Source organism: Leucoraja erinacea, chromosome 21, assembly GCF_028641065.1.
Source record: "Leucoraja erinacea ecotype New England chromosome 21, Leri_hhj_1, whole genome shotgun sequence".
NCBI lineage: Eukaryota > Metazoa > Chordata > Chondrichthyes > Rajiformes > Rajidae > Leucoraja > Leucoraja erinaceus.
In genome coordinates, this window is record NC_073397.1 from 35910464 (window position 1) to 35925075 (window position 14612).

At 46.4% G+C, this 14612-nt stretch overlaps 1 protein-coding gene across 1 annotated transcript in view; it reads left to right on the forward strand.

The window, feature by feature from the left end:
- The first annotated feature begins 6358 nt into the window (after window positions 1-6358).
- The window catches only part of ccm2l (CCM2 like scaffold protein), a 29079-nt gene continuing 20825 nt past the window's right edge, over window positions 6359-14612 (forward strand). The window contains exons 1-2 of the mRNA XM_055652660.1: window positions 6359-6625; window positions 11595-11759. Of these exons, the coding sequence (XP_055508635.1) occupies window positions 6596-6625; window positions 11595-11759 (195 nt within the window). The 5' untranslated portion in view covers window positions 6359-6595. The remainder of the gene's footprint in view (window positions 6626-11594; window positions 11760-14612) is intronic.

Genomic DNA, 14612 nt, shown 5'->3' on the forward strand with positions numbered 1-14612 from the left:
TGTCTTTTTGCACAAAAGTCCGCGAGCATTGCCACTTTCATTTCACTGCACATCTCGTATGTGTATGTGACAAATAATCTTGACTTGACTTGACTTGACTTGACATCAGACTGGTGTGAATGGGTGATCGATGGTCGGGACGGACTTGATTGGCTGAAGGGCCTGTTTCCGTGCTGTATCGTTCAATCGATCGATCAATAAATAGAGCTTCCTGTCATGTTGAACTGTGGGAGACCACGCAGGATTATTTATGACCTTGGATCACATTGACTACAAAACACAGCTGTCGACATGAGGACTAGCGAGTGCAGGGATAACACTGGCTGTCATTGGCACGGAAATACAAGTTGATTGCAACTTTACGGATCATGGATAGATAACATAATGATGTAAAATGATGGTGCCTTGGAGCACAACATAATCAGTGCCTTGGTGCAGTCATCATATCTCACAAATCTGTCCTTGAAAAGGTTTGGGCAAAAGTAATTTAGTTTAGTTTAGAGACACAGCATGGAAACAGGCCCTTCGGCCCATCGAGCCCATGCCATCCATCGATCACCCGTTCGCGCTAGTTTCTATGTTATCCCACTTTTGTACCTCTATACTCTAGAGGGAATTTGCAGACGGCCAATTGACCAACAAACCTGCACGTCTTTGGGATGTGGGAGGAAACCGGAACACCCGGAGGAAACCCATGCGGTCACAGGGAGAACGTGCAAACTCCACACAGGCAGCACCAGATCAGAGTCAGGATCAGACTCCTCCTCATCATCCCCGGGATCATTCTCGTAAACCTCCTCTGGACCAGCTCCAGCACAACCATCCTCAGATATGGGGCCCACACGTTCAGTGTGTGACCCCCTGCTCCTTAATTCTGTTGCCTTCCATGTGTTTTATAACTGGGCAGACACCATAGTGACATTTAAGAGGTGTTTGGACAGGCAGATGGATATGCAGGGAATGGAGGGATCTGGATCACATGCAGGCACATAGGTTCAACATGGACCTTGTGGGCTGAAGGGCCTGTGCTATACTGTTCTATGTTCCAAATTACATTTTGTAGTCTGAGAAGGGTCTCGACCCGAAACGTCACCTTTTTCGCTGCATGGTGCTCCCACCCGCTGAGTTCAACTCCGCGGGACCTTTTGAAACAGCATCACTGCAGAGAAGGGATGGGTGCCCCTTCCTCCAGCAGACCCTTCGCATCGCACCCGAAACGTCCTTTTATTCCTTCCCTCTGATTTGACAGAGATGGAGTAACTGCCTGTCACTGCTGAGTTACTGACCACCCAGATTTTCGCCTCGACCCGAAACGTCATCTTTAGGTTTAAACCCAGCATTTTGTGTCTAGCTGTCAGCTGTCCCTTCCTCCACGTCTCTGATTTGATCTTAAACCAACTAATTTAAGTCATGAACATTAATAGATTATAGGTATATTGGGAGCTGCCTATTGAGATGAGCTAAGGCAATCCAAGGCAATCATCGAGAGATCTCTGAATATCTAACAGAATATTAATTGCATTCTTTAATGATGGTTTTGGCTTTATCAATGCAGTCACGTACATATTTGTACCCAGAATGTTGAATTATGCTAATGCATCGTCATAAAGTCCATTGATGAGACTTTAGATGACAACATTATCTGCAGAGTATACGGTGGCAATAAACATCAAAGGGAGCCAGGTTAATTGTTTCTGCAGGGATCGTAGATGATAGAGGCTTTTATTTTAACTGCCGCAGCAAACTCTCGATCATCTTATAGAAATAATTCAGATGAGTGGTGAAGCTCTCCCTCAGGAAGGTTCTAAAACCTGCCGTCTCTTTGCTCTCCCCCGAACGATGTTAATATCCTGCGTCAACTTTTGAGATCATTTAAATTCAGAGACGTGCTTATCTACACTGAGGTGGGACAACTATTCACAACATGCCTACATTATGAGCTTTCACCGACATGCAGTTGTAATCACTGCACTAAAGAGACGCATTATCAATTACTTTTAGGTCTGACATTGTCAGCTTGGAATAGCCCGAGGCTAAGTAGGGCTGACTAATATTGAATGTCATAAGTGATAGGAGTAGAATTAGGCCATTCGGCCCATCTAGTATCAATCATGGCTGATCTATCTCTCCCTCCCAACCCCATTCTCCTGCCTTCTCCCCATAATCTTCGACACCCGTACTAATCAAGAATCTATTTATCTCTGCCTTAAATATAATAATATAATAATAACAATAATAATAATAATAATAATATATTTTATTGCCATTGCACAAAGCTGACATCCTGGGATGTCAGGGCTTTCACTTTCATAAGAAGAAAGACTGGATAGACTTGGCTTGTACTCTCTAGAATTTAGGAGATTGAGAGGGGATCTTATAGAAACTTACAAAATTCTTAAGGGGTTGGACAGGCTAGATGCAGGAAGATTGCTCCCGATGTTGGGGAAGTCCAGGACAAGGGGTCACAGCTTAAGGATAAGGGGGGAATCCTTTAAAACTGAGATGAGAAGAACTTTTTTCACACAGAGAGTGGTGAATCTCTGGAACTCTCTGCCACAGAGGGTAGTCGAGGCCAGTTCATTGGCTATATTTAAGAGGGAGTTAGATGTGGCCCTTGTGGCTAAGGGGATCAGGGGGTATGGAGAGAAGGCAGGTACGGGATACTGAGTTCGATGATCAGCCATGATCATATTGAATGGCGGTGCAGGCTCGAAGGGCCGAATGGCCTACTCCTGCACCTAATTTCTATGTTTCTATGTTTCTATAGGTGCAACGAGATCTGGTATGTGGCTTCCATCCGATAGTCATAGCTTAAACAATTAATAAAATTTAGATACCCCGAGAAACATGATTTATAAAGAAATATATATATGTATATCCACTGACTTGGCCTCCACAGCCTTCTGTGGCAAAGAATTCCACAGATTCACCACCCTCTAACTAAAATAATTCCTCCTTATCTTCCTAAAAGAACGTCCTTTAATTTGGACGCTATGACCTTGACTCTCCCTCTGGTTGAAACATCCTCTCCACATCCACTCTGTCCAGGCCTTTCACTATTCTGTACATTTCAATGAGGTCCCCCCTTTAAAATTCTAAACTCCAGCGAGTACAGGCCCAGTGCCGACAAACGCTCATCATATGTTAACCAACACATTCCAGGGATCATTCCTGTAAACTGCTTTGGGCCCTCTCCAAAGGCAGAACATCCTCCCTCATATATGGTGCCCAATGGTTCTATAGTTGTCTTTCTAATTAATCATAGAAGCCAAAACAATGCAGCACACGATCAGGCCCTTCGGCCCACAATATCTATGCCAAACTAGATGCCAGGCCTGCATATCTCTCCATTCCCCTGCATATCCATGTGCTCATCTAAAAGCCTCTTGAACACCACTATCATATCTGCCTCCACCACCACCCCTGGCAGCGCGTTCCAGACACTCTGTCCATGCCAACCAAGATGCCCCAACTAAGATAGATACCCGAAACGTCACCTACTCCTTTTCTCCAGAGATGCTGTCTGACCCGCTGAGTTATTCCAGCTTTTTGTGTCTATCTTGCGTTTAAACCAGCATCTGCAGTTCCTTCCTGCACCTGAGTGCATCCCATTTACCCGAGTTTGGCACATATCCCTCTTGAATACATCCGAATAAATTCATAAGTGACACCTTTGAAACTATAATGCATATATTATACTATTGAGACAACTTTTTCTTCAATTTAAACCAGTTTTTAAAAATGAATGGTAGACAAAAACGCGGGTGAAACTCAGCAGGTGAGGCAGCATCTATGGAGCGAAGGAAATAGGCAACGTTTCGGGCCAAACCCTTCTTCAGACTGATGTGAGGGTGGAGGGGGGGGGGGGGGGGGGGGGAAAGAAAGGAAGAGGTGGGGTCAGTGGGCTGAGGGAGAGCTGAGAAGGGGAGGAGAAAATACGGGACCACCTGAAATTACTGCCCAAGCGAAATATGAGGTGTTGCTCCTCCGATTTACGGTGAGACTCACTCTGGCCATGGAGGAGGCCCAGGACAGAAAGGTCGGATTCGGAATGAGAGGGGGAGTTGAGGTGCTGAGCCACCAGGAGATCAGGTTGGTTATTGCGAACCGCGCGGAGGTGTTGGGCGAAGCGATCGCCAAGCCTGCGCTTGGTCTCACCGATGTAGAGCAGCTGACACCTAGAGCAGCGGATGCAATAGATGAGGTTGGAGGAGGTGCAGGTGAACCTCTGCCTCACCTGGAAAGACTGCTTGGGTCCTTGGATGGAGTCGAGGGGGGAGGTAAAGCAACAAGTGTAGCATAAAAATGAATCATGTTTTGAACTGTGGAGTATGTGTCACCGAAAAGCATTTGTTACAACCAGTAATCTTGCTCCTTAGCATATTCACATTCTAATTATTGGATCAGTAGCTCTATTGACCTTCCAATTAAACAGGAACCTATTATTGCTGGTGACTAACACTGAAAACTAAACACCCAGATAATCAGATAATTGTGGTGTGTGAATGCTCTGTGTTGTGGATCTGGGCTAATGGACATCATGTGGAGATCAAAGTGGTAAGTAGCATTACTCAACGCTCCTTGTCTGGGCTTTCTCTCTCACTTCACTGGATTAATGGTTTTCCCAACTGATCTCCCTTCATCTGCACCATTAGATGACTGTTTCTACTCTCGTCATAATGGCATTGAATTAGCACGGCCATTGTCAACCCATTAGCCTTTGACTGGTTTAGTTGAGTCTGAAGAAGAGTTTCGACCCGAAACGGCAACCATTAAAGCCCCTGTCCCACATACGTGTCCTTGGCACGCTAATTACGCAACGGTCCCGCGAAGGTCGCGCGTGATTTCATGCGCCCGCACAGCCGTCTGCAGCGCGTGGTTTGAAGATAGACACAAAATGCAGGAGTAACTCAGCGGGACCGGCAGCATCTCTGGAGAGAAGGGATGGATGACGTTTCGTGTCGAGACCCTTCATTCAGACTGACACAGTTTCAGAAGTGTTTTTTCTCATCTAAGTCCTAAAAGACTTCCCCTTTATCCTTAAACTGTGACCCCTTGTCCTGGACTTCCCCAACATCGGGAACAATCTCCCTGCATCTAGTCTGTCCAACCCCTTAAGAATTTTGTAAGTTTCTATAAGATCCCCCCTCAATCTTCTAAATTCTAGCGAGTACAAGCCGAGTCTATCCAGTCAATACACGATCCTCCAATGTTGAAATACTGAACAGGACTTGAATCTTGGGCGGTGCCTCGGGTTCGAGCAAAGACCAGCTGCCACCGGGAGTTGCGAAGTGTTGAATGAGTCTAATGAGGCAGATGCCCCACTGATGGGGCATGAGTGGGCAGGGACGGGTAGATGGATCGTCTGGAAGAAGACTCGCTCCAAGAGTAGAGCGTGTGTGTGCTCCTCACGCATCACCTCGACGTTTTTTAAGCGCCGTCCTGATACGATACGGTAGAACTCTATTTATCCCAGGAGGAAAATTGGCCGGCAAGTGTCATAAAACGCAACGAGATACGTGGAACATGAAATTAAAGTGGCGAGTGGGAGGTCCAGGATTGGGGATGTGCAAAGATTGGGGAGGGGGGTGGAGGGGGGGTCAGTCTCAGTCGACCCCACGACAGAAGGGGGAGGAGTTGTACAGTTGATGGCCTCAGGGAAGAAGGATCTCCTGTGGCGTTCTGTGCTGCATCTTGGTGGAACCAGTCTGTTGCTGAAGGTGCTCCTCAGGTTGACCAGTGTGTCATGGAGGGGGTGAGCTGTATTCTCCAAGATGCTCCACAGTTTGAGGAGCATCCTCCCCTCCAAGACCAACCTCCCGTGAAGGACGGAGCCGGTCTTCCTGATGAGCTTGTTGACCCTGTTGGCGTCCGGCCTTAATCACCTCCAGTTCCCACTCACAACCCAAGGACATAATGCAGGGTAAGTGGCCCTGATTTTAAAAAATGCCTCTAGCGTGCAGGAAATGGATGGGAAAGTGGAATAAACGTGAAACTGTTGTGAACGAGTGATCGATGGTCAGCATGGACTCAGTGGGCCGAAGGGCCTGTTTCCCTGCTGTATTTTACACCACAATTTAGCTTAAGATAAAGATTGAGCTCATCAAAATTCTTCATTAAACCGTAGGTTATTAACTACCAAAGGATCTCTGAATGATTTATTAAAAACTCTGTCAAGTACATTTGCTGAGAAGGTGGCTGGTATTGGAAGCCATTTCCTGCTTCACTAAGGTGTCTTGGTGGTGGAATTATTCCAATTAGCCAACCGGGAAGGGTGGGGGGGGTTGAAGGAACACATCCAGAGGAAGTGACTAATGAAGTATTTCTGGTGATGCAAGGAAATCAATGCAGCCCTTGGGATAGAGCGAAAATGGATACATAATCTCCAAAATATTATTAATCTCAACCTCGGTCAAAATCCAAATATCTATCAATGAGGGCATGGATATTTACTGAATTTTCAATGTGTTCTGCTATCGGTCCCAGGAGAGGAAGGGCTGTAGTTGTTGTTTGGTGGGGTTCATCGAGAGTTTCCTGCATGGAAAGAGCACTGGGACAAAACAAGCCACATCCACAGAGCTGACAAGCAGGAACAATGGACGTGGAGATCAAGAAGGGGAAGAAGGTAAGCGGTTTCCACCCGTCGCTGTGAAACTTTCTAACGTACACACTGCAACATGTTATAAACCTAAACCTTCTAAACCCATTCCATGTCAAACACAATGCAGATTCTGCAAACGCACGCCCCACGGGTTGCTTCAGGAAGACTCGTATCTATAAACTTCCTCAAACCTTGCTCAGAATTCCAGTGGAAAAAGCGGGGAGTTTTTATTTTCAGATGAAATGCATCAATTTAGCTGCAATACTGTAACGTTGCTGTGCGCTGGTTAATGTTCTGTCACAGCTGCAGCTCGGAGTCTCTGTGTGTGTGTGTGTCTGTGTGTTTGTGTGTTTGTGTGTTTGTGTGAGTGTGTGTGTGTGTGTGTGTGTGTGTGTGTGTGTGTGTGTGTGTGTGTGTGTGTGTGTGTGTGTGTGTGTGTGTGTGTGTGTGTGTGTGTGTGTGTGTGTGTGTGTGTGTGTGTGTGTGTGTGTCTGTGTGTGAATGCGTGTGCGGCTGTGTGGGTCTGTGTGTGCATGTGTTTGTGTCTCCGTGTGGGTCTGTGTGTGCATGTGTTTGTGTCTCTGTGTGGGGTGTCTGTGTGTGTGTGTGTGTGTCTGTGTCTGTGTGTGTGTGGTTGTGTTGTGTGTGGGGTGTGTGTGTGTGTGTGGGGTGTGTGTGTGTGTGTGGGGACTGTGTGTGTGTGTGGACTGTGTTAGTGTGTGTGTGTGTGTGTGTGCATGTGTGTGTAGTGTGTGGGGTGTCTGTGTGTGTGTCTGTGTCTGTGTCTGTGTCTGTGTGTGTGTGTGCGTGTGTGTTTGTGTTGTGTGTGTGTGTGTGCCCATGTGTGTGTGTGTGTGTGTGTGTGTGTGTGTGTGTGTGTGTGTGTGTGTGTGTGTGTGTGTGTGTGTGTGTGTGTGTGTGTGTGTGTGTGTGTGTGTGTGTGTGTGTGTGCATGTGTGTGTGTGTGTGTGTGTGTGGGTGTCTGTGTGTGTGTCTGTGTCTGTGTGTGTGTGCGTGTGTGTTTGTATTGTGTGTCTGTGCGTGTCCATGTGTGTGTGTGTTGTGTGTATTGTGTGTCTGTATAATGTGTGTGTGTGGTGTGCATGTGTTTGTGTCTCTGTGTGGGGTGTCTGTGTGTACACATATGTCTGTGTCTCTAGTGTTCAAGAAGGAACTGCAGATGCTGGAAGATCGAAGGTACACAAAATTGCTGGAGAAACTCAGCGGGTGCAGCAGCATCTGAAGCACAAGCCAGTCTGAAGAAGGGTTTCGTCCTGAAACGTTGCCTATTTCCTTTGGGTTTCGTCCCGAAACGTTGCCTATTTCCTTCGCTCCATAGATGCTGCTGCACCTGCTGAGTTTCTCCAGCAATTTTGTGTGTCTGTGTCTCTATGTGTGTCTGTATGTGTGTGTGTCTGTGTGGGAGGGTGTTTGTATATGTGTGTGTGTGTGTGTATGTCTTTTCCTTTTTAATTGACTTCAGGGTATATTTAAGAGATTTGAGTTGCAATCTATTTGACACACTGTGACTGGGTTTCAATAGTCTGTGTGTTATGTCTGGAATTAATTCTGGGTTAAGTGTTTCAGAAGGAATGGCAGATGCTGGAAAATCGAAGGTGGGCAAAAATGCTGGAGAAACTCAGCGGGTGCAGCAGCATCTATGGAGCGAAGGAAATAGGCAACATTTCGGGCCGAAACCCAAAGGAAATAGGCAACGTTTCGGGTTGAAACCCAAAGGGTTTCGGCCCGAAACGTTACCTATTTCCTTCGCTCCATAGATGCTGCTGCACCCGCTGAGTTTCTCCAGCATTTTTGTCTACCTTCAATTCTGGGCTACCAGTGTGTGAGTGTCAGTGATGTTTTCACGGGACAGCACAGGATAGAGGGAATGGTGGTGAGAAGCGTTTTCTGATGAAGCTTGTTTGTCAAACTGGAATCACAGTGTGTTCAGCCCGTGTTCTTTGTCCTTGTTCATTGACGTTACACTGTCAGTCAAGGCAATTTTGAAAGGAAGAAAATAACATTTTTCCACCGACTAGAATTTGTAATATTTATTTCTCGTCTTAATTCAAGATTTTGAAAGGACCGCCTGTCTTAAAGTAAATAATGTTCCAATACTGATATGACTCTGACAATCCTGGGTTAACGGAGACTGAAGAAGGGTCCCGACCCATTCCTTCTCTCCAGAGATGCTGCCTGTCCCGCTGAACTACTCCAGCATTTTGTGTCTACCTTTGATTTAAACCAGCACCTGCAGTTCCATCCTCATCACATGCTGTATCTATCTCACTTAACTAATATCTCAAAGACCAACGGGCGCAGCTTTAAGGTGAGAGGTGCAAAGTTTTAAAGGGGATTGTCTGTGGAATTCTCTGCCTCAGAGGGCGGTGGAGGCCGGTTCTCTGGATACTTTCAAGAGAGAGCTAGATAGGGCTCTTAAAAATAGCGAAGTCAGGGGATATGGGGAGAAGGCAGGAACGGGGAACTGATTGGGGATGATCAGCCATGATCACCTTGAATGGCGGTGCTGGCTCGAAGGGCCGAATGGCCTCCTCCTGCACCTATTGTCTATTGAGACGACACCTATTCCTTTTCTCCAGAGATGCCGTCCTGACCCGCTGAGTTATTGGGCCTGTCCCACTTAGGCGACTCTTTAGGCGACTCTTTAGGCGACTGCCAGGGACTAGTTTTAATGGAATTCACCAACCACACCTGGCGACAACCTACGACAGCAAAAAATGTCACCACTGTGGCCGAAAATGTCTTCAACATGTTGATAATTTTGCGGCAGTAGCCCGTGGTCGCCCAGAGAAACGCACAATTGGAACGGGCGCACAACTCCAGCTTTTTGTGTCTGTCTCTGATATCCTGCACGCTGTTGGCGGCAAGTGTAGTCGGCAGATTCTGCGGAATCCATTGTATAGGCGGCGGCAGGAAAACAAACTTTCGAACGTTGGATGAATGTTGCCCTAGGAGAGGAAGAACAAGTCGGAACTTGTTTGGCGGGGTCGGCTAAGAGCTTCCTACAAGTGACAGCACAAACAAAGCTCAGAGGAAGGGGCAAAGCTCACAGTACATGAGGAATCAACATGGATCAGGATGTCAGTAAAGGGAGGAGGGTAAATTGTTGCAGCATAACAATAGCGCACAGTGGTGGTAACTCCAAATATATTACCGTTCTCTTAACGACTGAGTCCATCATTAGAGTTGATAGAGGTAGATGATATTATGAGGCATAACAAGACACAAAGTACTTGAGTAAAGGGCCTGTCCCACTTGGCCTTGTACATCATTGAGATCCCTCCTAACAGGCAAACCAGACCATTTCCAAAAGATTTGGTCTCCATTTATCGACTTACTACAAGTATAAGGTGCAACAGAATTCTGAAAATAAATGGTTTCAGGACCTGGTGAGGGGTGAGGACAAATACCAAGTTGATATATCCCTTTTATCAATCAATCAATCAATCAATCAACCTTTATTGTCATCTTGCAAGCAACAGTTGTACAGTGCAAAATGAAAAAACGTTTCCCAGTGAATAGCGGAGCATCGCACATGAAATTTAAAACATTTCACACGTAATAACACTAAAAACAATCCAGTCCCTGATGGAACAGTATAAATAGTTAAAAGCAGGTAAAACACAATGTTAAAATACAATAAACCAATCATAAAAAATGTCCGGGGCCGCTGATTTGAGCTGATTTATCTCTTTTATTACTTTTAATATATCTTCTCTTTTCTTTCTCACTTTTTCTTTTTCCATGACTTGTTTCTTAACTCTTTTTCGAATGTTTAGCTTCTAAGGGTCTCTCTCTCGATCACTCTTTCACACACTTACTATCCTATCTAACTCTCTTTACTCTCCTGCTTTTTAAAGTTTAAAATATGAAGTGGTACAGGAAATGTATGATGTAATTTTTGGCTTATATCATTGTAATGTACACTACTTCTAATAAATTAAAAAATTAAAAAAATAAAACTAAAAAAAGATTTGTACATCACAAAATCCCGCAACGCCGAGCATAGTTGGGTGGAGATTATTCCATGCTTTAATTGTGCGGGGGAAGAACGAATTGCTGTACACATCTGTCTTGGCAGCTGGAATCACAAATTGGGTCGAACGCCCTCGTCCACTCCTAATAGGTTTGGTGTAGGTTTGGACATCTATGTCGAGCTGACCATTTAACATTTTGGAAAACACAGGTCAAACGGTGAGCTTTAGGGACTTGTCCCACTTTTCCGAGTTACTCACGAATTCTCCCGGGTTTTCCCCTTGATTCAAACTCGGAGAATGTCCGTAGGAGCCGTAGCTATATCGTAGCGGCTCGCTAAGGCAGCCGTAGGTACTCGGGGCATCAGGTAAGTCGGGACGGTTTTTTTTTTTCCAGTCTGACAAAAAAGTCCACGAGTGGAAAGATAGTCGGGGATTCGTAGATCACAAAAATCTTTTTTTAAGGTCCTTTCAACTCGGCAGAAGACTCGGGAAAGTGGGACGGGCCTTAACGGTTCTGAAATGGACCACAGGTTCTACCTGAAGAGGCAGTAAGAAGAGCCTATTGTAAAGTTACCATATAATAACCATATAACAATTACAGCACGGAAACAGGCCATCTCGGCCCTACAAGTCCGTGCCGAACAAATTTTTTTCCCCTTAGTCCCACCTGCCTGCACTAGTACCATAACCCTCCATTCCCTTCTCATCCATATGCCTGTCCAATTTATTTTTAAATGATACCAATGAACCTGCCTCCACCACTTCCACTGGAAGCTCATTCCACACCGCCACTACTCTCTGCGTAAAGAAGTTCCCCCTCATGTTACCCCTAAACCTCTATCCCTTAATTCTGAAGTCATGTCCTCTTGTTTGAAATCTTCCCTATTCTCAAAGGGAAAAACTTGTCCACATCAACTCTGTCTATCCCTCTCATCATTTTAAAGACCTCTATCAGGTCCCCCCTTGTGACATTGGTGACTTCATGTGCTTTACAGGGGTTTGTGTCTCCTATCAAGAGGCTGGTGTTTCCCAAGAACAGGAGGCAGCAGGACAGGAGCAGTGTGTACAGGCGGCCACTCCACTCCATCACACTCTACCCTCCAGATTACCTCGTCGACCCTGAGGTCCTGCTACACGACTACCTGGAGAAAGAAGTCAAAGTATGTGTTCCTTCTCTCCCCCCTCTCCCCCTCCCCCCCTCCTCCCCCTCCCCCTCCCCCTCCCCCTCCCCCCCCTCTCTCCCCCTCTCCCCCTCCCTCCCTCCCTCCCTCCCCCCTCCCCCCCTCCCTCCCTCCCCCCCCCCCCCCCTCCCCCCCCTCCCCCCCCCCCCCCCCCCCCCCCTCCCCCCCTCCCTCCCCCTCTCTCCCTCTCTCCCCCTCTCCCCCCCCTCTCCCCTCTCCCCCTCTCCGCGAGTGCAGTGTGAGTTCATTCCAAGAGCTCTCCCGAGTTTAAAAATAAATCAAACTCGTGGTAAGCACAGAGAATGAACGTAGCGGGTACGTCGGAGCTCGGGGACGTCTCTCAGCGGCTCGTAACGCTAACGGCAGGTAAGCACGGGAAGACTCGTGAAGATTTTTCAACATAATGTCGAGAGCCCAGAGTACAGACGAGCGGCCATTACTGTAAATGCCCCTGTCCCACTTAGGAAACCTGAACGGAGACCTCTGGAGACTTTGCGCCCCACCCAAGGTTTCCGTGCGGTTCCCGGAGGTTGCAGGTGGTTGCCGGAGGTTGCAGGTGGTTGCCGGAGGTTGCAGGTAGTGGAAGCGGGTAGGGAGACTGACAAAAACCTCCGGGAACTGCACGGAAACCTTGGGTGGGGCGCAAAGTCTCCAGAGGTTTCCGTTCAGGTTTCCTAAGTGGGACAGGGGCATATATCTCCTAGTTCTAATCAGGGTAAACTCGGGAGAGCTCTTTGATTGAACTCGTACAGTGGGATTTTAATGTGTTATAATCTGGGTGATTCATGAATCCCGGTGAAGGCTGCAGTTCCGGTGAGAACATGCAACGTCAACTCAGCCGGCAAATAACCAAATACTTACTGCGAGACAACAGACTAAACGCTGGCAATCACCACCACTGACAGACAGACATACAAGCAAGGTTGGTATTCTTCACTCATCCTTCAATACCTTTCAATTTCATTGTCCTCCACAGTTAGTCCACATCCGTTACTGCATTATGTTTTACTATTAAAACCAGTTCATTATCAGGTGCAACAAATAGAGCATTTTGACTTGATTAATGTTCAGTGTCGAGATATTTAAACTGTTCAGATTAATGGTTTAAAAGTGGTTCGTGGTTGGGAAAGGTTGAGAGGGATAGTCAATAGGTGCAGGAGAAGGCCATTCGGCCCTTCGAGCCAGCACCGCCATTCAATGTGATCATGGCTGATCATCCCCAATCAGTACCCCGTCCCTGCCTTCTCCCCATATCCCCTGCCTCCGCTATCTTTAAGAGCCCTATCTAGCTGTCTCTTGAAAGCATCCAGAGAACCGGGCCTCCACTGCCCTCTGAGGCAGAGAATTCCACAGTCAGGATATGGGCCAAACCCGTGCAAATGGGACTTGCTTAGATACGACATTTTAAGTAGACAAAAAATGCTGGAGGAACTCAGCGGGTGAGGCAACATCTATAGAGAATAGGAGTAGGTGACGTTTCGGGTCAAGACCCTTCTTCTTGGTCAGCATGGTCGAGTTGGGCCGAAGGGACTGTTCCCATGCTGTATGACTATGACTGAATGGGTATAGTATAACAGTGTGAGTATAAGAGTTGATGTATTTTCATCAAGGTTCATTATGGTAGCCAACTATGGTCTGCTCTGGGACATAACTTCTTCTGCAGTTGTCTAGGGCTCTGGTGAGACCACATCTGGAGTATTGCATACAGTTTTGGTCTCCTAATTTGAGGAAGGACATCCTTGTGATTGAGGCAGTGCAGGGTAGGTTCACGAGATTGATCCCGGGGATGGCGGGACTGTCATACGAGGAAAGATTGAAAAGACTAGGCTTGTATTCACTGGAGTTTAGAAGGATGAGGGGGAGATCTTGTAGAAACATATAAAATTATAAAAGGACTGGACAAGCTAGATGCAGGAAAAATGTTCCCAATGTTGGGGCGAGTCCAGAACCAGGGGCCACACAGTCTTAGAATAATGGGGAGGTCATTTGAGACTGAGGTGAGAAAAAACTTTTTCACCCAGAGAGTTGTGAATTTATGGAATTCCCTGCCACAGAGGGGGGCAGTGGAGGCCAAGTCACTGGATGGATTTAAGAGAGAGTTAGATAGAGCTCTAGGGGCTAGTGGAGTCAAGGGATATGGGGAGAAGGCAGGCACGCGTTATTGATTGGGGACGATCAGCCATGATCACAATGAATGGCGGTGCTGGCTCGAAGGGCCGAATGGCCTCCTCCTGCACCTATTTTCTATGTTTCTATAACAAAGCATGAAATATTTCCATACGTTACATTTTAGAGCAGAAAAACACCCCACTTCATACAACTCTTAACAGCGGCCGTGCAGCCTCACAATAACAGCGCCCATCACATTTCACATCCACCAGTTCATCGCGGTAAACTCACTTTTTCGAAGGAAAATCCAATCAGCAAAGTCAAAGAAAATGTATGGCATTCGCCTAGAGAGCCTGAGCCACATAAAATGGAGGCTTTTTATCTAAAGTATATTTGCTGCTGTGTTTTTAAAGTATTTATTGTACAAAAGCAGAATGACAAAAGATAAGTATATTGTCATTAATCTTGCATTGCAGCCGAGGCATTTGCCCATTGATGTTAAGTATTGGTTTACAATAAGCAGCTGTATCCTTTCACTGATTGTCCTGCAATTTATTCGCCTTTCCCCTTTGCTATTAATAATAATAGTCATTTTGAAATATGATAAAAGGCAGACGCACTGTGGATAATAATCTGGTCAAACGCACAGCAATAATTCTATGTGACACAACTGCCCACTCAATAACCCTAGAGTACAAAACTTCCACACTGTGCCCGACCATT